Source organism: Thamnophis elegans, chromosome 3 (genome assembly GCF_009769535.1).
Source record: "Thamnophis elegans isolate rThaEle1 chromosome 3, rThaEle1.pri, whole genome shotgun sequence".
Classification (NCBI taxonomy): Eukaryota; Metazoa; Chordata; class Lepidosauria; order Squamata; family Colubridae; genus Thamnophis; species Thamnophis elegans.
Window position 1 is genome coordinate 92,830,417 of NC_045543.1, and position 23,904 is coordinate 92,854,320.

Below are 23,904 nucleotides of genomic sequence, written 5' to 3' on the forward strand. Positions count from 1 at the left end.
AGTGATTCAGTATATAACGAACATATTTACTTGGCAGATGATTCTTAGGTATGATGGATAGATTAGCAACTTAATTGTAGATAAGAATAATATACAGATGATTTGGCCCTTTCATGCAAAGTCTTTTCTAATTTCCAGAAATTGAACTCTAGGCTTTTTTCTTCCACCAATGAACGTTAACTTGGCAGTTTGCTTGGTAGCCTTAGGCTACATAATAGTCTTCTCTAGTCTGAGAACTGCTAGTTGCTGCCTCACTAGATTCAGCTCTTTTAAAAAAATTAAGTCTTGCAACTTGCCAGTACAAATAGCCATGGAACTGAGTTAAGCAAAGAAACAAGAACAGTGAATTCACTCCAATGTGCTTCATGAATGTCAGATCAAAATGTACATTTCTGTGGCAATTTTTTGTGGTTTCAAGCATGGAAGCCTTGCATCAATCTATTTCAAGGTTGGAATGGTTCATTTCAGTTTTCTGTGACCATAACATTGAAATTTGCTGCTCATAATGACTAAGTTTCATTCTCAGTTTGGAACAGCATATTTTGTTCTGACCTTGAAACAAACTCTTGGAATACATGAATATTGTTTCAAGCACATACACTTAAAAAGATATCTTGAGCTTCATACATTTTTACATACCATTAATCTAAAGCATGCTGGTTATGTTTTATCTTTTCACCTTTCCACCCATCTCTCTTCCTTTCTTGGGTGCTTGAAAGAGAGAGGATCAACAATTCCTAAAGATGCAGTCTTTGACCCCTGCAGGTCTACTTCCCTTTGATTTGACATTCTCTATAATTTTTCTCATTTTCAGAATTTCAAACTAGTTTAAGTAGATTTTTAATACTAGGATTACACCATATCTCCTACTTCCCAATTATTCCAGGCGTAGGCACTCAACATTAGAAAGCATGTAATAAAGTTAAATGTCTATGATATCTGGCATATTCGTTAAATGAAAACATCAGAATATGAAGCTGTCTGTAAGCATCCACTTTCTTATCACTTAGATTCATTAGTTCAGTGCTACCAAAAAAATGAAAGCAAGGGTTAAAAAAAACTACCTTTATTTTTTCTTCTTCATCCATTACATATTTTTAAACAGGGATGTGTTTTATTATTCATACATTCAGGCAATGTTGATTTTATTAGTTTAGACCCGGAAAAAGCATATAAATGCAGACATTGTTGATTTAACCTGAACACAACTGTGTAACTTTCTACTGACCAAGTTGTGTGTGAGAACATTCTCCTTAGCATTAAAATGGTGTACTTAAAATATTGCTAAACAGCAATGTCTAGATTCCAGTCTTTGCAGTAAACGAACAAGCTTTACATTGATTTAATCTTCATCATAACTGGATTAATATACACAGTGTTATGTGTAAGGAATTCAGATCATATAAACACTGTACAGGGCAAAGAAAACCTTGAAACGGCTAGGTGTATGATAAGAAATATATTGCAAGTATTTACAAATATAATAGAGAAAAGAAATTTGGTCAAATACTGCAAAGAAGGTGTTATCCACCTACCTTCTTTTTTTAAAAAAATCAGCCTCTTAGTGCTTAAAGTATAATCAGCTGAAATGGTCAAGTGGAACTTTTTTTATCAAATCATTTAGTTTATGCTTTTATTGATCAGATCAAGTTGGTAAATTAAAATTTTATTACAATTATTAACAGCAACAGTGATTAACAACAGCCAGATTTGCACAATGTGTTTATATGTGTGCCTAATTCAAGAAAACACACTGCAGTTTGGCAGTTAAGAAAAATAAATTATAAAACAATCCCTGTAATGCAATAATGAATTCAACTGGTGTGCATTTATCAATTAATACACAGTTTGAATGTTACCATAAGATATTAAAAATAAATAATTATGCCCAAAGGCATGCACTGATAGACAAAAGTTAGCTCTAGGAAACCCTTTTTGTAAGAAGACACATAATTTGAATTTTGGTCAACAAATCTGTCTAGCCATTTTATTTCCTTTACTCAAATCCTTATGATACTGGCAGCTTAACATGATAAACATACGCTTCGGTCATTATGGCTTTAAACAAAGCAAACTGAAGGGAGGAGGAAGAGAAAGAACTGCCTTTTCTAATGAACTGTTATTTCCTAACACAGGCACTTTAAGGAATTATCGGGAAAGTACCTAATCAATCCAATCATCTGTATTTTAGTGATGCAGTATTTTGTTGAAATGTAAGCATGTTCTAGAAACCCCCAGTGGCAATCATAAACCACAGGCTAACATTCATTGAAGGAAGCATTATGTTTAACCGACTTCCATTTTTCCTTTCTTAAATCAATAATATGCATACTTCAGTTTGTTACTTGGTACATCCAGACCTTCATTTTTAAAACTATGATTCAACAATAATGTTTGATTAAGGTTTTGTGATTTCCCATTCTACATGTTTGCAGTTACTTCCTAGGAGTGTGGTTTTATAACCCTTAAGCAACTTTCAGTTGATGTTTCAGCATTGATGTCATACATAACTGGAAGCACAACTTGCATTATACAAATATTTGCATTTCAGTACAAGCACTATTGCCACTTTAACTACACCGCATCTCAACTAGAGGTACAGCAAAAGCAGATTTGAAAGCCCAGATTTTACAAACACTGATACACTTCCTCCCTTAGAAAGCACAGCATTTAGGCTTGTCTTCAAATGATTCATCCAGCTTCTGTCTTAGTACCACCAGGCAGTGACTCTACCATATTTGTAATAATATTAAGTGGCAAGATTGGAAATGTAGTACCACCAGAGCAACAACTGGGGGGGGGGGGGGTGTTAAAAAAACGCTATTACTGAGAAGAAATCTTAAAGCAAGATATTTTAAATGCTTGGACAATAATAGCTTAATTTCCAGTGTTCCTTTTTTTAATCGTTTTCCGTATGGCATCTCCCAAACCTTAGCAAATACCAGGTTTATAAAGTATCTGGTCTTCAGCTAATCACTGCTAATGTTTTCTAAGTCAAATTTTCTGAGGAAAAAGACCATTTTTTTGTATCTTGGTGATCAAAAAGGTACTTATGTTGACACAGCAGTAAAGCTCCCAGGAGAGATGATCCAAATTAAAAATATGTTGAACCAGAAAATCAAAGCAGGTATGAGAACCTTCTCACTTAAAGATGATGCTGGAAAAATGAGTGGCAACTAGAGATGACTTATCATGATATAGCAGATGAGTAAGTGAGTAATTCCACACCGTCTCCTTTCCTCCAAAGTCATTTGTGACGTTGAATGGTTTTCCTTTTCCTTCGCTTGAAGAAACAGCAGCACCTAAAATTATTCATAAAAACAATCTTATATAAACAGAAAAAACATGCTTAATAAAGGTTACCTTGAAAGTTATCATGAAGTTTTGAAATTGAAGCCATTCAGATAATATTAAAATGCATTATAGCAAACAAAAATGTATAATAATGAAGACACATAATACAAGCCACTCCATTATGTATCTAAATAGATGGTGTGATGAGATAGTACAGTCATAGCCAAACATCAAAATAAGCACAATGCAGGCATTTTCTTATCTGGTTTAATCAGTGTTTAGAAACAATATATTATTTATGTATTGCTATGTCCCACTATTACAATTAGCCTATTATTTTAATACATTGCACAGATTTTGTGGGTATTTGAGAGGATAGTCTTTAAAAAAAAAACAGATTCTCCTTTGCCCTGAACAGCTGAGATAACTGCAGTTCTAAAATTAGTACTAGTGTGTAGCAATACATCTACATAATTCTATGAGTTCTAAAAAGTCTCTAGGTAATTAATATCTGTTTAATTTCTTTGTTGTTTAATGTTAGCTATAGTATTACTAAAATCTAAACGCTTATTGTATACTGCAGAATTAAGATTGACAAACAACAAATGTAGTGAACATTCCTACCAGTTTATCAATAGGAAAGCATTCTGGACTGCTTCTGCTGTTTTTATAATAGTGTATAGACCATATTATAAAAGATAATTACATCAAGTAAAACTATGTTATCAATAAAATTGCCTAAGATCCTGGAAACGAAAAAAAAAAATGACATTGCTGTTTCACTAAAACCTTGCACAGCAGCTGAACTTCAGAAGACACTAGTGGGCTTGCAAGGTAAAGATATATATTCAACTGCATATATTCATTTTGGATCTCTTGGTGGGGTCAGTATTGCCTACAAAATGTATGCATCTTTCAAGAAATATCAGCAATTAAATGAATAAGAAATTTTAAAATTTCTTCAAAGCTTGGCATTTTTGTCTATAAGAACTACTATATCTGCAATGTTCATTCAATTTCTAAGGAAGTTAAATAAATCTCTGCTTGAATGAACAGTAATGAGAAACTCAGAAATTCAAGCATATGAATCAGGACTTAAACTTGGATCTCCAAATTGATTTATTATAGTATCAGGGAATTTAAAAAACATATCAACTAGGGACTGAACCAAGCCTCATTTTAGAACAAATTCTGTGTATAATCCCTTAGCAGAACGTATCATCTAGCCTTTAAAACCATGACAAATCAAACATTGTCCCACCAGACAGAAACTGTAAATGTCTGTTCTTCTAAATAAATTTGTAATTAATCTTAAGGGATGATGTATTGGTGTGATTCACTGTAGAACTGAAGAAAATGAGAACAGTATCATGTCTTAAATGCTAACATCATCTCCATTTCTTCGGACATAGAGACATTCTGTAAGATTTCAGCTGTGTTAAAAAGTACAGTATTTAAATACAATAAAAGAACTACCATAACTCCAGCGAAATGTGTGCTCTTAAGTAAATGGTCACTAGAGGGCCTCACTCTCATATGTACTAAACATTTGCTAAACATTTCCAAATTCTATTCTCTTCTCTCTCTCTCTTCTCCTCAAGGACTCAAATGTTTGTGAAGCCAACATTTATATTAAAACTATTATTAAAAGTTAAAGTTAGTCTATACTAATTTATTCTACCATGCATTAAGATATTCTAAAATGTTTCAGATCTTATACAGGAAACAGAAATTCACTGTTTACCAGGAATTTGTTGAAAAACATTTTTCAGAGAAACTACATTAGAGAATGCAAACATATGTTAATCTATTAGTATGAATACAGTGATTAATAGATCTTAAATGGGATTAATCAGCTAGTCCTACTCAGAATGGTGAACTGTTTTTCAAGAGACCATTGTTTGCCTTATGGTATTGTTTCTACTGCAGCTTTTTGCAGTGATGATCTCTGGAAGAAAGATACTTTTAATTATGGACAAAACCCAACCATCTGCCATAATATGAAAATAAAACCAGAGGAAGGGGGAAAAACAGAGACGTACTTTCTCTGAAAAGGTTATATTGGGAATGCTGATAGTCAAAATGTATATGGAGGATACTAAAAAAAGAATTTCTTTGGCCTAGGTTCTTGCTATTAAAGTGTCAGAAAAAATGAGCTGGAATAGTTTAGTTTAGTTTATTCTTGATTGGCAATATAGATACCACTGTGTACTCTAACCAATAGAGCAAGTATATTTTGTAGTTTCTGTACTCCCAACTCCAACTGAAGCATCGTTGCAACTAAAGAGACTCACTTTCAAATGTTAAGCACTTGATCCTACCCTTAGATTCAGAAAAAGGCTAGAATCATATATGATATAGAAAAGTAATAACATAACTTTTTATTACGACTCAATCTGTTTTATGTAATTGTATTATGTGTTTAAAAGGCTTCTTCTGAATACATTGGAGTACAATACAAAGCATTTCTTTTGAAAGTGTTCATGCTTGTCATTTTACATGACATTAAGCCTGCTTTGAAAACTGATCCTTTCTTGAATGATGTATTAAGCATTTGATTAGTTACTTGGGAATATACTTTTATCTTCTAAGAATGAGAGTAAAAAGTGGGATCTTTAATATAAGACTTGTTCCTTGGCTAGGCAACCTTGATAATTTGCATCTAAATATTTTCCAAAGAGAGAAATTTTCCAGCTAAAGCATCCAAAATTTATCCTCAGGGGACACTGGTGCTACATTTGGTAGAATGTATCTAATAAGAAACAACCTTTATAATTTTATCTGTGAGCCAGTTTTGTCTAGTGGTTAAGGCACCAGGCTAGAAATCAAGGAACTGTGAGTTCTAGACTCAGCTGGCTGGTGGCAGGCAGGGCATCTCAACACCGGAAGCGCGGCAAGTGATAAAATCTTTTTCTTTCATGAGCTTCTGTTTCGTCCTTTGCAGGGAAAGAAAAGCTCACGAAAGAAAGGCCACAGAGATCTGACCTGGGGTGACTTTGCATGCCACCTCTAGATGCCATAGGTTCACCATCACGGGACTAGACTGACTTAGCAGCAGCAAAATAAAATTCAAATATTCCTATCAACCCAATCACCTCCCTCACAATCCTTACTTGTTCCATTTCAGCTATGTGAATGTCCATCTGTATATGGTGCTGGTTTTAACCTATAAAGCCTTACGTGGCTTGGCACTTAGGTCCCTTTTCCACCTTGTCCAGCCAAATTCTGACTGACCAATTAGATCTAGCTAGGAGAAACTGCTGCAAATTCTACTTTGGGGGGTGGGTGGGTGAGGCAAAAAGGCCCTATTTTTCTGTTGCAATGCTGACACTGTGTGGCATAGCCCCTCCGTGTAGAGATTAGACTGGCTCTTCTATACTGGTTTGCTATAAGCACCTGAAGATCAAGATTTTTTTAAGAGTCTTCCCCTGATAAGAGTTCTTATTGTTGCCATATTTTATTTTCTTCTTATTTTTCTAGTGCTGATGTAATTTTATTTCTTTTTGGTGTTGTTTTCTTTTTACGTAAGCTGCCAAGAATCATTTTTTATTGCAGCAGCATACAAATATGGTTAATAAATAAATAGATAAAATCACAAGAAACTTCAATATGCATACATTTCCCATCTAAAATCTGCAACTGAAAGAATGTTATTTTTGTGGTAAAATTATGCATTACTGTTTTTCCTATACTTCCAACTCTTTGGTAAACCCACCAATAAAACTCATTTCACAATGTAAATTGTGATGGGTTGTGCAAACAGATACAATGGAAGACAAAATTTATGGTGGTTACCATACTGACAATGTAAGGGCTAAATTATATGGTAATACAGAAAATCAAATATACTTCACTATATAAAAATCTAGCATAAATTAAATGCTATCTGTAAAACATATACAAAATAAATACTAAATATATTTACATAATATATATTATTATATATATTAAAAATGTTTAACTATATTTAGAGGGACTGAATTGATATTTTTGCATCCACCTAAATATAGTTGCATGATTAAAAAAAAAACTATGTAAATAATATGTCCTAGCCACAGCAATTAAAATTCAATTTCAAGCATAAAAAACAGGTTAAAAGGACCAATAGATAGAAAATTTTGACATACTCTCCTGTACTGTATCTAACTATATTATCCTACAAATAACTAAGGATATATTATTATGGTTTCTCCAGTATCCTTCTTCAAAATGAAGGTGTATTAATTTATTAGAAGGGATAGTAGCTTTATGCAACATCACTGCCACTTTCTGTAGTTTTACTATAGCTTTTTTATACCACTATATCTAAAGCTATGGGTTTTATAATATATTTACGGTAGTTTTATGTCATGATGAGTAGCTAGAAATTAATATTTTAAGCCATTATTTTCATCTGCATTTTTCTGTTTATATCATGTATGGAAGATTGAAAAGTGGAGGAAATAAATGTTTAATAAGTTTATTTCTTCCAGTTTTGATAATGAAAAGTTGATGATGACAAGTTATGAGGAGAGGACCGGAAGAATGGGGTGTTTTTTTCCAAACCAATAAATACAATTTCACTAATTATATCCAAATATTGGTTATTTAAAAAATAAAAAGAACTTCCAATGATATTATGAATATAGCCTCCCTATCTGGTGCAATTATTAGCATTCATAAGTTAGAAAAATAAAATCATTTTAGAAATTTTTTCATTCCATCCAAAACTAAATTTGTCAATAATAAATTAAAAGTGAAAATGTTTTATAGACTGATTTTTGAGATGAGTACAATGAAGTGTGGAAAAGCACTAAAATACAAATTTGATAGGAGTAATTGTTCTCTGAGTTTACTAGTTAGCAATTTATCAATCGCTAACAACTCAGTAAATATGGATGAAAGCACATACTGTAATTTAGTGCTATTAAAATATTTAATTATTCATGAAGTTAAGGTATTACTGTGGAAGTTAAAATACCTGAAATTGTTGTTTTCCCTTTAAAATGGCAAATCGATGGGCAAAACAACTGTATTAAAGCATAAATTGAAATTAAAGCATAAATTCAGACGTATTAGATAAAAATACATAAATTCTACATCACTTCAAAACAAACAAGAATTGAAGCAGGCAAAAGTGCTCCTCAATATGCTAGCAAGTTTTTTGTATTAAATTTTTTTTTGTATTAAAGAAAACCAATATTAAAACAATTAAAATTATTTTGGTTTTTTTTCCAATTGTACTTTTGTTTTTATATGCTCTGGAGCTATTTCTGCCTGCCTGTGCTTTAAAACTCACCACATGTTCAACACTTTCTGGCAGCTAATATGAGGAAAATACAAGGAAGGGGGAAAAAATCAGAATGCAGCACATTATAAAGAAAACTTATATTTGAACATACAGTCAAGTAATGAGTAAGACAGTGACATCAGTTAAATTAATGAAGACCAAATGGATCAAACCAACAATGCCTTTTAAAATATTATAGTATTTCGTTTTCAAATTTCAGCTTGTAGTTTAGGAATTTCTTCAAATAGTTTATGGTACAACAAATGTACATATCTTGCTTACTTTGTTGCATAGATCATAATTATTTCTGGTGTTTTAATGTGGTAGAGAATTTTATATGCAGAGATTGAAATATTTTTAGCTAATTTCAATTGTGCCTGTCACTAACACTATTCTTTGTAGATGGCAAATTTGACTCTGGGTTATATATCCCATTCCCTTCAGAGTTTTGATGCACTTCAGGAGAGAAAAATGAATTGCTTTCATGTATAAAATCCGAAGTGTTTTCCTGTATAAAAACTGCATACTTTGCTGTATTGTGAGTTAGAGTATTTTGTACATTCTTTTAAAAAGTTTTGGGAAATGCTATTTTTTTGCTTTCTTATAAATGCGCAAAATGCTGTTGTAAATAACAGCAAGCTGCATAATGGCAAAATCCCTCTATCACATTATTGTACTAGTATTTATTCTAGTAGTATTATATATATGATGGAGAAATTGTACAGCCTAGAGCAGTGATGGCGAACCTATGACACGCGTGTCAGTGCTGACACGTGTAGCCATTTGGGGTGACACGCACAGGATTTCATGCGATTCATCCTCGGCTCCTGCACGGCCGCCGAGGATGAAAGAATATGTGCTAGAGGAACGGGGGGGCGGGACGTGTGATCTCCCCCGCCCACACTCACTTACTGTATCGCCGCCGCCCCTTTCTGAGCGCAGGGGCTGCTGGTAAGGCGTGTGTGCCGTGCGCACACACGTCATCAGCGCGGGGAGGGAGGACCCGCAGGAGAGGAGCGCGGGAACAGTGCGCGCCTCTCTCCAGTCAGGCCGGCACAGAGAGTCTACTCCTGGGACTGTCGGTTACGACCGTACCACAGCAGGGAACAGCAGAGTGCCAACGGGAACTGTGAGCGCCATTAGCAGCAACTATAAATTGAGCAAAATTATGTTTTTTCGAAGTGACACACAACGTGAGTTATGCTCGATTTGTTGCCGATTTTTGACACACCACGCCAAAAAGGTTGCCCATCACTGGCCTAGAGAGTCTAATAGGTTCAACTAAGAAACCAATTTATAGGTTAGGTAGTTAAAATAGTTATAGGTAACTATTTTTCTCTGGAATTCTGGAACACATTTCCTTTGTCTCTTAAGAGTTTAAAAAAAGAACTGTTTAAGGGCTTCATGTTTTACTTGTAATAGTTAAGAACTTAAATATCGTGAGAGTTTCAATTGGAGAATTGAATCTCACAAAATGTGCTGTTTCTAAAGAGTTTATTTCAAAGCCTACATACTTGGTTTCATCCATAACTTCTACTTCAGTAGGGGCTGTGATGGGTGCATTTGAACAATCAGCTGTAGGATCATCGGTGTTGAGTTCTCCATTTGTTGAGCTTACAACCTGCAATGGCAAACAGATTCAAAAATTATGCAATAACAATTACCTACATTTACTAGACTGGTTTATTATGACAGCAAAGAGTTGGAATTAGTGTATGAACATATTATTTCAAAGATGGTAGTATGTTTTTTTTTTTATTCAGTCAAACGTTTCTATTACTAATCATTGCAAGATCCAATCTGGATCAGTCACTGAGACCAGAGGTTTACACTTCTGAGGTTTTGGACTCATCAGGAAACTTTTCTCTACTGGAAGAGGTTTTTTGATCCCGAGGATGGGCTCCTGTACAAGTCTGAAAGCTCAGAATAGTAAACCTCTGGTCCCAGTGACCAACCCAGTTTGGGTCTTGCAACATTATCCTTGGACACATATATCTGCCTTTATTAATTACTAATAATTCTCCAACTGCTTATAGAAAAAGCCATCTACAAAAATGGTGGTAAGCAATACAAAATATTGCAAGATTTTTTCTCTTCACGGAGCTGGGGTGGACGTGCCTGTGCATCAGTGGTGGGTTCTGGACCCCGGCGCAGCTGGTATGCTGCGCAAGAGGCTGGGCATCCTAAATGGGCACACGCGCTGCATGTGCATGTGCACCCAACCGCCCTACAACACCCAGCTGGCCAGCGGAGGTCGTGCAGGCGCCGCACGTTGTGTGCACATGTGCAATGGGCCAATCTCATTATTAAAGGGCCATGGAACGCAGTGGGCCAAACAAGCCACCATACCGGTCCGGTGGCCGCTTCTCCCGGCTACTACCGGTATGGCCGTACCGGGCCATATCGCCCAGAACCCACCACTGCTGTGCATGATAAATCCAGCCCATGGGCCCCCAGTTGGACATCCAAGCTTTAGTGGAAATGGAAAATACAGAATAAAACTGAAGGCAGAATACAGAAATAACCAAATTGCAATTCTGAGTGACTTAAAAATATAATCATTACCAACATTGGAATTGAAACAGATTGTTTCAATTCAAGTCAGAGAATTTCAATTCCAAAAATCTTCTCTTTAAAGATGCTGCTAATTGCTTTATGATTGCCTAATTTAGTAATATAGAGCAGTATTTCAAATGCTGGGAAACTATGTTAAAGAAAATGAATAAAGTCCATTCATTACCAGGAACAAAATGCACAAAAATAAAACCATTTTGCATAGATGGAACTACTACTTCTCTCATCACTGAGAACCTTTAGTAAAAACTGATAAACACTTATGTTTCTCAGTACATAGAACTATTTTCCCAAAACGTAAGACAGGCCATAGTAATTGAACCAGATTCCCATTCAGAATGAAAATGGGCATTGGTTCTTACCTGAGACGCCAGTTCTTTGGGTGGTGGAGATAGCATGCAGGATGGGTTAACTCTGTCCGGTATTCAATTGGACTGAGTCTACAGTTGTGATGTCACCTCTCCTCTGGTGACTCCTCCCAGCTTTTGACAAAGAGAATCTGTAGACTGACATATGGTGTAAACAGGAATCCTTCAAGCCAACATTCTCCTCCAGTACCTATCACAAGTGCCCTAAGATGTCCCTATTCCTTATTATAAGGTTCGGCTAATACAGGGTGGGGATGGATGCTATCTCCACCCAGAGAACGGGCATCTCAGGTAAGAACCAACGCCCATTCTCCCTAGTTGGTGGAGATAGCATCCAGGATGGGACATACCAACGCCTGGCCTGGCCTGGCCTCAAGGGAGGGTTGATGTCTGGACCTCAGTGTTCTGTGTTGAGAGGACCTGCTGCAACACTCTTCTTCCAAAGGCAGCATCCGCCGATGCAAAACTATCCAAGCGATAATGACATACAAAGAGAGAAGGAGATGTCAGGCTTCCGAGGGGAGGGGCTTGCCGTCGCCGGTAGCTCAACGGAGCTGCCGTCAGAGTTCTGGTTCGTATATCTATTTAAAATCTATAGATATCTCTTTTTTCAGGCAAGAAAGAAGCAGGGAGGGACTCAGTCGTTAGAATCCTCTTTGTAGTTCACAGCTCTTTTTTTTTTGGCTGTGAACGGAGAAGAAGGTTCAACAAAAGCTGAGTCATTCACTCCGGCCAGATCTTCTCAGCTGTCTTTTTTCAGCTCAAGGCAAGTTACCCTCCCCCCTCAGGACAAATTTTTGAAACTAAGTTATTTAAAATCAATCCGAGCAGTGACCATTCCTAAGAACCCTTTTTTTAAAATTATTATTCAAAATACCAGCTTCAATTTTATAAAAAACTCCTTTGTTTAATTGTTTTTTAAAATGGCGATTTTATAGCTTCTGCATTTGTTATACGATATATTTCCACCTTCCTGGCACAGAATCAAGGGAATAACTTCTCACAAATTAATTAGCCCTGTTTCCTTGAAGACTTCTTTTTATCAATTGCTAAAAGTTTATTGAAAGTACCTTATCTTAAACCAACGTGAGCAGAGACTCTGTTTGTTTCCCTTTTATAATGGCTCCGAAATTTATAATGGCTCCGAAATCAAAGCAGCCCAGACGTTTTTTTAACAACACATCCCAAGTAATTGTTACAAAGCCGCAGCTCTTGCCTTCTACGCCCTCTACTGGAGATTTGTCAACGAAAGAATTTCTTTTTGAAACTCTTAAAGAATTTAGAGAGGAAATGAAGCAACTTATTTCGGACTTATGTGACAAGCTTGATGCCAAGATTGCTCAAACAAAGGAGGATATGATATGAGTCATAACTGTAATGACAGATTATATTGCTGGAATGGAAGATAAGCTGGAACTCTTGGAGGAAGCTAATTCTAATCTGACATCTAAAATTGAAGTGTTGCAACAGGAAGTTGAAAATGCAGAAAAACAACTTGTTATGACAAATTATAAAAAGACGGCGCTTGCAATAAGAGTTAGGGGATTGCGTGAAAATGAACAGGAGAATTTGAAACAGACTTTTTCTGAGGCTTTCAGTCGTTTGGTGGGAAGTCCGGGACTCAACTTTGATTGGCAGATCCAAAAAATTTACCGCCATAATTCGTGGGCGGCAAAACAGAGACAGCTTCCGAGAGATATAATTATATATTTTGCTACAAGAGAATCCAGAAATGCGATATTACAAGAGTTTTATAATAACAGGCTGCGAATTGATGGACAGGACTTGATCGTTTTCAAAGAAATACCAAAGAGAGAAGGAGATGTCCACGTAATCACTTTGCAGATCTCCTCGACCGAGGCCTGAGTGGACCATGCCACTGACGTGGCGGCGCTCCTGGTAGAATGGGCCGTCATATGTTGAGGAGTCAGCAAGGCCTGGGACCCGTAGGACTTTAAAATGCAGGATCTGATCCAGCGTCCAATAGACTTTGAAGATACCTTGGAGCCCAGTCCGGTCTGCTGAAATGAGACGAACAACGCCTATGTGTGTCTGAACCCAGCAGTCCGTTTGATGTAAATTTGGAGTGTGTGTCATACATCAAGAGTGTGTGCTATTTGCACTCAAGCCTAGGTCTTGGAGAGAGAGAAAAGTTAGGCAGGACTAGCTCTCCAAAGGGGAGAGGAACTCTTTGTCCAACAACCATTGGCGATGAGGCTTCGCCTTTTGCGTTGCCTTAGAAGCTTTGGCCGGGAGTCCTTTGAATCGTGGATCTGGGGCTGCCTGTTTATTGTCTGTCTTGACGTCGGCAATCAGACTGTCAGGAAGGGATGGCTGTGGGCCACTGAAAAGATCCTGTTCCACCCCTGACCAGAGAGGTCATGATTCGTGGCTATAAGGACCTGAGGGAGGTCGATGCGCTTGGGAAAGCTCACCCAGTCTTGGGGAAAATGGCCACCACCTCTTTGCGCTGAAATAAAATGGCCGCTGCTGACTCATGCCAAAAGAATAGATGCAAATGGTGCTGATTGCTGGTCTGAAAAGGACAGAGATTGTTATGTTACCGCCAGGGGGCTTGTCCGCTGAGAAAAATCTTGCGGAACGCTCCAGAGCAAATGTGTGGCGCTCGCTATTCGCCGTATGCTTTGCTGGCCATCAAGCAAGGTGGGGCAGGTGCCCCATGTGAGGCGAGGCTCGCGCAATGCGGGGGGGAGGAACGGACCCCGATCAGAGATTTTGATGTTTTGGAACTCTAGATGAAATTCAAGCAGGAAGCCAATTGAAAGGAAAAAAGTTCTTTTCATCTAGCTAGCTAATTTGGAGGAGAGCTAAGGGAATACATACAATAATACAATACAATAGCAGAGTTGGTAGGGACCTTGGAGGTCTTCTACTCCAACCCCCTGTCTAGGCAGGAAACCCTATTCAGCTTCAGACAAATGGCTATCCAACATCTTCTTAAAGACTTCCAGTGTTGGGGCATTCACAACTTCTGGAGGCAAGCTGTTCCACTGATTAATTGTTCTAACTGTCAGGAAATTTCTCCTCAGTTCTAAGTTCCTTCTCTTCTTGATTAGTTTCTTGTTCTACCCTCAGGTGCCTTGGAGAATAGTTTGACTCCCTCTTTTTTGTGGCAACCCCTGAGAAAACATCCACTCCTTTGATCGGACTAAGTCTAAAGCTGGGAGGATTCACCAGAGGAGGCGTGACATCATAACTGTACACTCAGTGGATACTGAACAGAGTTAACCCATCCTGGATGCTATCTCCACCAACTAGGCAGAATGACAATTATTTCCTACATCTATTACAAAGGTTGACAAAGAGATTACGGAAGGTTGAGTAAGGTGAGAAATACCCAAAAGAGAAATCATATCATCTTTCAGGCATGCTGTTAAGGTGTATTAAAGAAGTTTGTTACATGTTTTCCAAAAACTGTAATAAACAACCCTAAAAAAATTTACCGTATTTTTCGAGAATAAGACGGACTTTTTTTCCTCAAAAAAGGGTGAAAATCTGGGAGCCTCTTATACATTGAATAGAGTATTTTTGGCCTCCTGAAACCCCATCCCCTTTGCAAAAATGGCATAGCCTTTAGGAGGTTTATAGAGTGCTTCTGGGGGCTGGGGAAGGCAAAAATTAGCGAAAAATTGGCTGTTTTTTGCTTGTTTTTGCTCCCCCCTAGCCCCCCGGAGCACTCTATAAGATTCCTAAAGGCTATGCATGCCCTTTTTTGACAAAAACCTGCCCTTTTTGCAAAATACGGGCCGTTTTTGGGAGGTCTGCAGAGTGCAAAAAAATATATATTTTTTTTTTGCCTCTTCAAAATCTTGGTGTGTTTTATAGTTCGGTGCATCTTATACTCCGAAAAATATGGTACTTGATAGATTTTTTTTAAAGGCTATATAAGCTGAAGACTACAATCTGAAATTTTACAGGAACAACAGAAAAAACAATAATTAACAAAGTGCATTTCCTTGGAGATAATGTTATACTGTATATACTCGAGTATAAGCCTAGTTTTTCAGCCCACTTTTTGGGCTGAAAAAAGCCGCCTCGGCTTATACTCGAGTCAGTGAAAAATTTGCCCGAAATGGAGGAGAAAAAGGGGCGGGGCCATGCCGCTGGGTGACACTCGTGAATGGCCCAGTGCCCCTGTGAGTTTCCCCTCCCTCTGTGTCAGTTTGCCGTGCAGCGCGCACCGCACCATCCCCCCTCCTCACGTTCTAATGTAATGCAGGGCTGTCTTACGATTCCCCTTCCTCCCCCTCCTGCCGCTCTGCAACGATGTCCCACCTCCTCCTTGTTATGGCAAGCAGCCACATAGCGATGTCCCACCTCCTCTGGTACAGTGATCCAATGATAGGAATCACTGTGCCGTGTGTCATAGGAGGCGGGACATCGCTCCCGCGGCTGCACGGGACATCATCATCACAGCGGGACATCAGCATCATGAGGTGAGTGAAGTATTTCATTGAATACACCGCTAGTTTACTGTTTTTCTTTGAAATAAATATTCAAAAACATTATTGGTATCTATTTTTATTTTTGAAATTTACCGGTAGCTGCTGCATTTCCCACCCTAGGCTTATACTCGAGTCAATAACTTTTCCAGTTTTTTTGTGGTAAAATTGGGTGCCTCGGCTTATATTCGGGTCGGCCTATACTCGAGTATATACGGTACTTCAATATTAGTTAATGCACACATATTTTTTACTTAGGAATTATGGGCAGTTTTAAAAAAATGAAGCCGTCTAATTTTCTTTCAACAAAGCAGAATGTATCATGCAGTAAAGCATTATTATCTCTATGGCTTATCCCTAAATCACTAATCCTGTCTCAGATGCAAATTACAGTAATTTAATATAGGAAATTAGATTATCATTAAGTATGGGAGACAACAGCAGACTAGACAACTACAGCTAGACAAATGATTCTTCAAATATACCTTTTCAAAGGGTCTGGGTGATTTCAAATTGCTATATAGCCATTCAAAAATACATAAGAAAGATATATTAGCAATGGAGAGATATTGGTGGTTTAAAAAAATGAAATAAGCCCTTTGGTAGAAGTAAAAGTAAAAGAAAAGGTATAAAAGAACTGCTAAGAAAGCAGCAGGAAATAATCCAGATCCTTATTGAAACAGAGAAGGAATAGTAGGTGACAGGGAACATTCCATCTGCTTCTCTCTTTTGCACAAATTTGTATAATCATAGATACATGAGCTCTCTTTACATCACATGGACTGCAACAACTTTTACTGGATTTAGTAAACTTGTTTTTCAAGACTGTTTTAGGGAAAATGAACAGAGGCATAATATATTTCAGATATTATTCACTAATTAAGCAAATATAACATTCACAAACTAGGCAGATAATATATCGAGGGGAGGTAGATTTGACTACACTTCCAATGGATTATTATAATAACAGGAATATCAATATTGTTTTCAATCATAAGCATAAAAGGACATTAAATAAGAGCTGGAAATTGTTACTATAACGGGTGATTCATATGATCAAATTATAAGAGTCAGCAATCATTTGAAGCTCTAATGGTACTGCCATTTTTCACTACACATCATTCAATAACAATTTTATTGCCTAGGAATCATCCAACTATATTTCAAAATGCAGATGGCTGTTCTTCTACAAGCACTTGTAGAAACAAAAACAATTTTTGCCTGATGTTTTTATTATGGCTTTTATAACAGAAGATGTATAGTTATGGACACAATTAGAAGTAAATGGCAACTAAATGCATGCCATTTTTGTCCAAGGAGTTTAAGATGCGGAAATAGTCATACAAAAAACAGAAAATACCTGTACCGAGCCACCATGTCTGTCTGCTGCCAGGTGAGCTCTCAAGTGATGGGGATTGGCCGAATGGGGGTCCCAAGCTGCCCTATGGTCTGTTGACTGCCAGTAATATAATGCATTAAGCATGCATAAAAGAGGAGGAAAAAGAACCCAAAATATATTAAATACATCATACAGCTAATCAATGGTATTTTATTCTAAATATAGAGCACAAAAATGCATAGAAGCCAATGCATGTGTAATAAAACATGTACAAATGCAGAAACAAATCAGTTTAAAGTCCCCCCTTTTAAAAAGAGTTCAACAATGAGTTAAATCATTTAACAACATGTCAAACATGGAATCCCATGCAGAATAAAAATATTTGGCGAACTAATTTTGGAAATTATACAATTATACACACTAATTTCTAAATTATTCTGAATAATTAGGGGCATGCAAAATGATTCCAAGAAGAACCATTTTGATTATGAATCAGCTGATCAAGCAATATCTTCCTGAAATAAAACACCCATGATCTGAGGGTGTTTTGAGAGTTTGAGAATGGAGCAAAATTGAACTTTTTAAAATTGTCATCATTTCAAGTATTGCTTCAAGCAACTTGAGTGTTTCTTACTTCCTGAGATTGGGATTTTATTTTCTAAACTTAATATCAAGTTTAATATATGCTTGGGTAACAGAAAAATGAACTACTGGAGCAATGGGAAGTAATTACACACCATATGATTAAGTCAGTAGCCATTCCCGATTCAACTTTTCTTGATAGAAACATAAAAAGAAGAAAAGGAGTGCTGTCAGGAACATGCGATTATGGTGGCGTCACTATAACTTATGCTTGTGTTGCTGAGTATATATTACATCTGCATGCTCTCTAAAGCAAGCCCTCTTTGGGATTTCATTTTTTAATCCTGATTTTAGAATATTGTACTTATTTTCTGATCTTATCTATTGTGCTTATTAATATGGAGTTACCAAGTGCATTTAAAGTGATGAAAAGATGCTGTCTTGCTGTACTCTGTTGAGACTTTCTGTATGCAGTCTGGACATTTGCCTACAGATAAGAATCTCCAGCATGCATTTAGAAATGCAAAAATGATTTTATGCTGATTTCATTTATTGAACCAGATGGAAGCTATTTTGGTTTCTAAGTACTTCTGTGCTATCTTGACATTGAACTTCAGGATCCCTTTCAGAAATTGAAAATATCACAGAATATTAAATATCAGTTGTATTTTATTCTGCAGAAATATAGGTTTGCAATAAGTATATAAAACAACAACTCTTTATTTTGCATATGAGCTGTAAATGTGGGCATTGCTATTGGCAAAGTCTGTCAAAATAATAATAGTGGGAATGAGTGATATTCATTAATACAAAGTAGCTGTATAATTAAGTAACACTTTTCTGCAGTCAGCATAGCTATACAGTTATTCTTATGTAATGCTTGGCTTCAGCTTCATCACAACTCAATTTGTGCTTTATGAAGTGTCAATTTAATTGAGAGCATTTATATTTGTAGATGCAGATACTAATTGAAGAAGGCACACATACATGAACCACACACCTTTTTGGAGAAAGATGTAATAATGGACTACTATTCTATCTATTCTTACATCCTCATGTGGATGAAAAACAAAGGGAGCAAGGAACTTCTGAGTGTCCACTGCTATTTATGGCCACAATACTTGAAATGTTTTTAGTTCTGTTCCATTAAGACATAGAATAGCTGAACATAGCTAACTTAAAATATTCTAACAGAATATTTTAGGCAGGTTGTTCTGTTAAAAATACTGTTTCGTTTCCCATTTCATAAACACCTCAAGAATTTTCACTGAGGAGCACAAAATAATAAAATGAAAACTTCAGTATTTTCATGGCATGCAAACTTAACTTATACATATCAAATTATAGTCAAATTTAATGTTTAAATACTAAAAATATTATATGTCCATAACCTATCTTACTATATTTTAAAGTTATAACTTATTTTACATTTAAAGATCATGTCAAGATGGCAAAATTAATATACATTTTATTACTAGCAAATTGTGCCCCATTGGCATACTGTTTCAGAGATATTTCCTTAGTGAGGAACAGAGAAAGAGGATGATCACAAGTGGGGAGGGGCAGTTGGAGCGGAAGCACCTTCAGACTTCCTGCCAGCTTCCCTATTGAGTTTCCTTGTGGGAAGCTGGCGGGTAGTGCTGGAAATCTTTCTTTCTTCCCTCCGTTTCCTTTCTTCCAGTTTCTTCCTTCCTCTGTTACTTCATGTATCTCACCCTTCCTTTCATCCTAGCTTTCTTCCCTGCCCCTCTTCCTTACTTCCTTCCCCACTTCCTTTCTCAGGTTTTATGCAACAGAGCTGGAAAAACTTGAGTATACGCAAAGACAAAAATTAAGATAAAATAGAATATAGTATATTATCACTCAATTAAGATAAAGTACAGTATAATAAGTTATCACTCATTCTTGCTCACAAAAATTATTTTCCATGTAGTTATTTTTCATTCCAAAAATTCTAAGAAAAGCCGAATTAGTTACAGGAAGTATAATAATATTAATTTTACACTCAAAGGTCATTGTTTTACTTTTTAAAATTAAAAAAAAGATTGATAATAATAAACAACTTCAATGATTATAAAAAGACCAAATGAAAGCTGTGGATCACTTCTTTAGAATGAATTTTCCCTTTCTTAGGCCAAAAAAATTAGTTTAGAAGCCTCAATATTACCTCTCAAAAGAAACAAAATTCAGTAATAAAAATATGTAAAATGTGAATTTGAAGCGGGCTTCAAATCCTGATCTAAAGAGGATGCTGATTATACAGAACTTTAATTAATTCCCATGATAATATGTTTAACCACTGTGAAGACAGGGAGAAATTCTCTTTGAAGACAGCAATGGGATAATCTCAAATCCACTATTAAACTTTAAAATTCCATTTAATTATGCCTGTATTAACAATAATAACTTTTTAACATTATATTGTACAATAAAGTATTACACAAGATTATTTAAAGTCTAGAGTCAAAAAAATGATATGAGTAAATATTTCTTCAAAGAAACAATGATATATAATTTTAGTCACAACCTATTACTATTACAATGCAACATGAAACTGGCATACAATATTGCTAGATGGCATACCTGATTTTTGGACTGCTGCATCTTATCTCTGTGTGGATGTGCTTCTCTATTGGAAGTTATCGCAGGATCTGAATGGATGGAACCCACTGGAGTAGGCTGCACAAAAAGTATTAGAGGTACATGATAAGAAAACTGGGACGACAGTAACTATTAATATATTTATTTTGAGAAATAGTGAAAGATTATTTTTAGTTTCCATGATAACCTGACTTGCAAACCTTTAGTATTGGCACATGTGGACAGAGGGAAATAATTTCACTGATTATAAGATTAACTTACAATAAGTAAATTCATCACCACAACAGACAAATCAATTAAATCCCTTTAAAATATCTTAAATCAAAAGATCCAGTTACCCAAGAAGAAAAACAGAAGCCTAAGGGAGCCATTTACAACTTGAGTATTTAAGTACTGTAACAGCTATTATGTAGGATAGGCAGACAGAAAATAGCACATTGCATTCCTGAACACTAATAAGCAGTCTGAAAACATAATAAAAATTAATTTCACAACACATGGAAAAACTCAACCACAGTTTCTGAGAGTACCCTAGACCAAGCCAAATCCAAAAATGCTGAGGAATTTCTGGAAGCTTGGCATTGAAACAAATCAGCCATCACACATATAAAAATATACAAATCAGAAATCAGACATATAAAAATAAACTATAGTTACAATTCAAAAGAAACAAAAGCTAAGAAGGAAACAAAAATCAAAACACGTCACCCCACCTTCCAAAAGCCAACACTCAAATAAGTAGTGATTAATACCAGTTGAACTATCAAGCAGAAAACAATACCCTAATCAAAGAATTAACAAGGAGAAAACCACACCACCTACCAACACTGGCAAGGCAAACCACTGTTTATAAACAAGAAGCAAATCCCACACTCATCAGCATTGATGTTACCTGGTTTGGTAATAATCAGCAAGCAAACAACTAAACTCAGAGAACCAAAGACATAGAAGTGGTTCTTGACATATGACCACAATTGGGAACAGGATGTTAAAGCAGTTGTTAAGTGAGTTGCTTCCAATTTATAACCTTTTTGCAACAGTTGTTAAGAGAATCACTGCAATAGCCAAGTAAATCACATGGCTATTACATGAATCTGGCTTCCCTCATTGACGTTACTTGTCAGAAGGTAACTGGGAAGATTGCAAATGGTGATCACATACTTACCAGTTGTTTACCAATCCAGTCATATTCATAATCAAACATATAACCCTTCCGATCAAATAAGTCTGCAAAGAGCTTTCTTAAGTAGTCGTAATCTGGTTTTTCAAAGAAATCTAGCCTTCTCACATAACGAAGGTAGGTAGCCATTTCTTCTACAGGAATAAAGAAAACATTGGTAATACTAACTGCTAGAAAACTTAGCATCAATTACTATAAGCCTCAGCTTCTTCGCGTAGGAGAAAATATCTTTATAAATTACCATTTAATATACGTACTGCCAATCTTGTCAATTACATTTATTCAAATTGTATGTGTCTTTCTAACAAATTTGTGATTAGAAGATCTGGAGGGAGAAGGGAGTATAGAAAAAAAATACTCATGCAACCTATTTTTCCAACCTTTTATTCCACTGAAGGGGCGGGGGATGAAAAGCCACTATAAATAAATAAATATATCATTTATTAAATATTATTATAAAACCATGTTGCAGCCAGTTCAATTTCAAAATTAATGGGTAACAATCAGTGAAATTAATACTGCTTTGGGGGGAGGGATATCAGTAGATGAAACTGAGAGCTTGGATGACATCATTTGTATCATAGCATGTTGTCACTATTCTAAAATTTATAGCCAGCGATATTTCTGTTGCAGAAATCCATTTTTTTTCCTTATGATAAAATGCAAACCTAATCTTGAATAAGTCCACAGCTGTATCAAACAGCAAAATCAAAATCTGTATCAAAATCTACCAAATATCCATGTTAAATAAGTGAACAAACTGTTGTTATCTTAACAAAGTTGCTGAAACAATTTATTCTTTCATAATTGAATTTAATCTTATTCACTTCACTTACCACAATATTTAGTGAATTGTGTACGTCTGGACATAAAATGGTCAGCAAAGCAATTCTTATGAAGTATACAAATACAGAAAATGTTTGGAGTTGCTTTTTAAAAAATGCCATAAATCTGCAGTATTTTCCTTCCGCAGAACTCTTATCAACTACACACAGCAATAATGTTACTTAATGGAATACTGGCATTTTCAAGGTATGCTTTTAATGCAGCAAAATTGATTTGCTATAGCTATAAGACTTTTTGTAGCTGCATATCTTCTTATAGGATATAAAGTTATCTTCAAAATATAGTATACAGCCCATTAATAAAACTTTGCTGTCCACAGCTTTATCCAACCATAGGGAAAATTTTATTGTTTTCAATAACATTACCCATTTTATCAATGCTTCTTTGTACCACAATATTACTATTTGGTAAGAGTTTCAATAGTTCAGTTGGTTCTTGATGCATTATTATAGAAATAACTTCCTGCAAACATGGCATTTATCAATGCTATGTTAGCAATAAACTTTGAAATACAGTAAAATGAGTAAAGTCTTTTTGGCATTCTTAGAACATTTTTAATGTAACAAGTATTGTTTAATGTTTAATAAATAACCTATGAACATTTCTGAAATATTCAAAGTCTTTATCATTTTTGCTTGGATGTTTTTCATGAAGATGATTAAAGTTGAGAAAGTTTCATCGCTTCATTTGAAAATGTTTACAGAAATGGTGAGCTATTCTAAAGCCTCTTTCAATAACAAGCCTAAGTGTATATGCAAGTTTGATAGGTAATGATGAGAATCATTTATATTTGGAAGCATAGTTTCAAAACTTCTTATATTTCTCATGGCATATTAACAAATATACAAGGATTCAAATAACCAATTCAAATGTTCAAGTAACATGAGTTGCACATGCTTTTAAATTACTGATATTTCTACTGAGTTGTAGATGGAGACAACTCAGGATACCAAATACAAATGACAAACGTTATGTGTTCTGACAAACACATAAACAAGGAAAACTGAACATTTTTTTAAAAAAAATCAACCAGATGAACAAATTCATTACTTCCTTCTTTTTCATGGTGCCTATCAAAAATCAAGAAATAATCATGCGGGTGGTGGAAGGTATGATATACACCCTGATTAAAGAGCATAATATTAGAGAAACAGGTTAAAAGCAGTAGAATTAGTGCAAAATTCTTCATTCAGGGAAAAATAATAAATGCATGTACAGTACATTCAGATAGTATGCAATTGCAGCCTTCAGTCTTTTGGGATATTACACGGCAAGCTTTGCACATCTGGTTTGGGAGATTTTCTGCCATTCTTCCTTGAAAATCCTTTCAAGCTTAGTCAGGTTGAATGGAGGCTGTCGGTAGACAACCATTTACAGGTCCGTCCAGA

At 35.8% G+C, this 23,904-nt stretch overlaps 1 protein-coding gene across 4 annotated transcripts in view; it reads right to left on the bottom strand.

The window, feature by feature from the left end:
* Positions 1 to 1,050: 1,050 nt before the first annotated feature.
* Positions 1,051 to 23,904, bottom strand: part of CSNK1G3 (casein kinase 1 gamma 3) — a 78,112-nt gene continuing 55,258 nt past the window's right edge. For all 4 annotated transcript variants that reach the window (XM_032212934.1, XM_032212933.1, XM_032212932.1 and 1 more), the window contains 5 exons: positions 21,656 to 21,804; positions 20,473 to 20,568; positions 17,329 to 17,424; positions 10,078 to 10,184; positions 1,051 to 3,302 (listed from right to left, as the gene is read on the bottom strand). In XM_032212934.1, the coding sequence (XP_032068825.1) occupies positions 3,248 to 3,302; positions 10,078 to 10,184; positions 17,329 to 17,424; positions 20,473 to 20,568; positions 21,656 to 21,804 (503 nt within the window). In that variant the 3' untranslated portion in view covers positions 1,051 to 3,247. The remainder of the gene's footprint in view (positions 3,303 to 10,077; positions 10,185 to 17,328; positions 17,425 to 20,472; positions 20,569 to 21,655; positions 21,805 to 23,904) is intronic.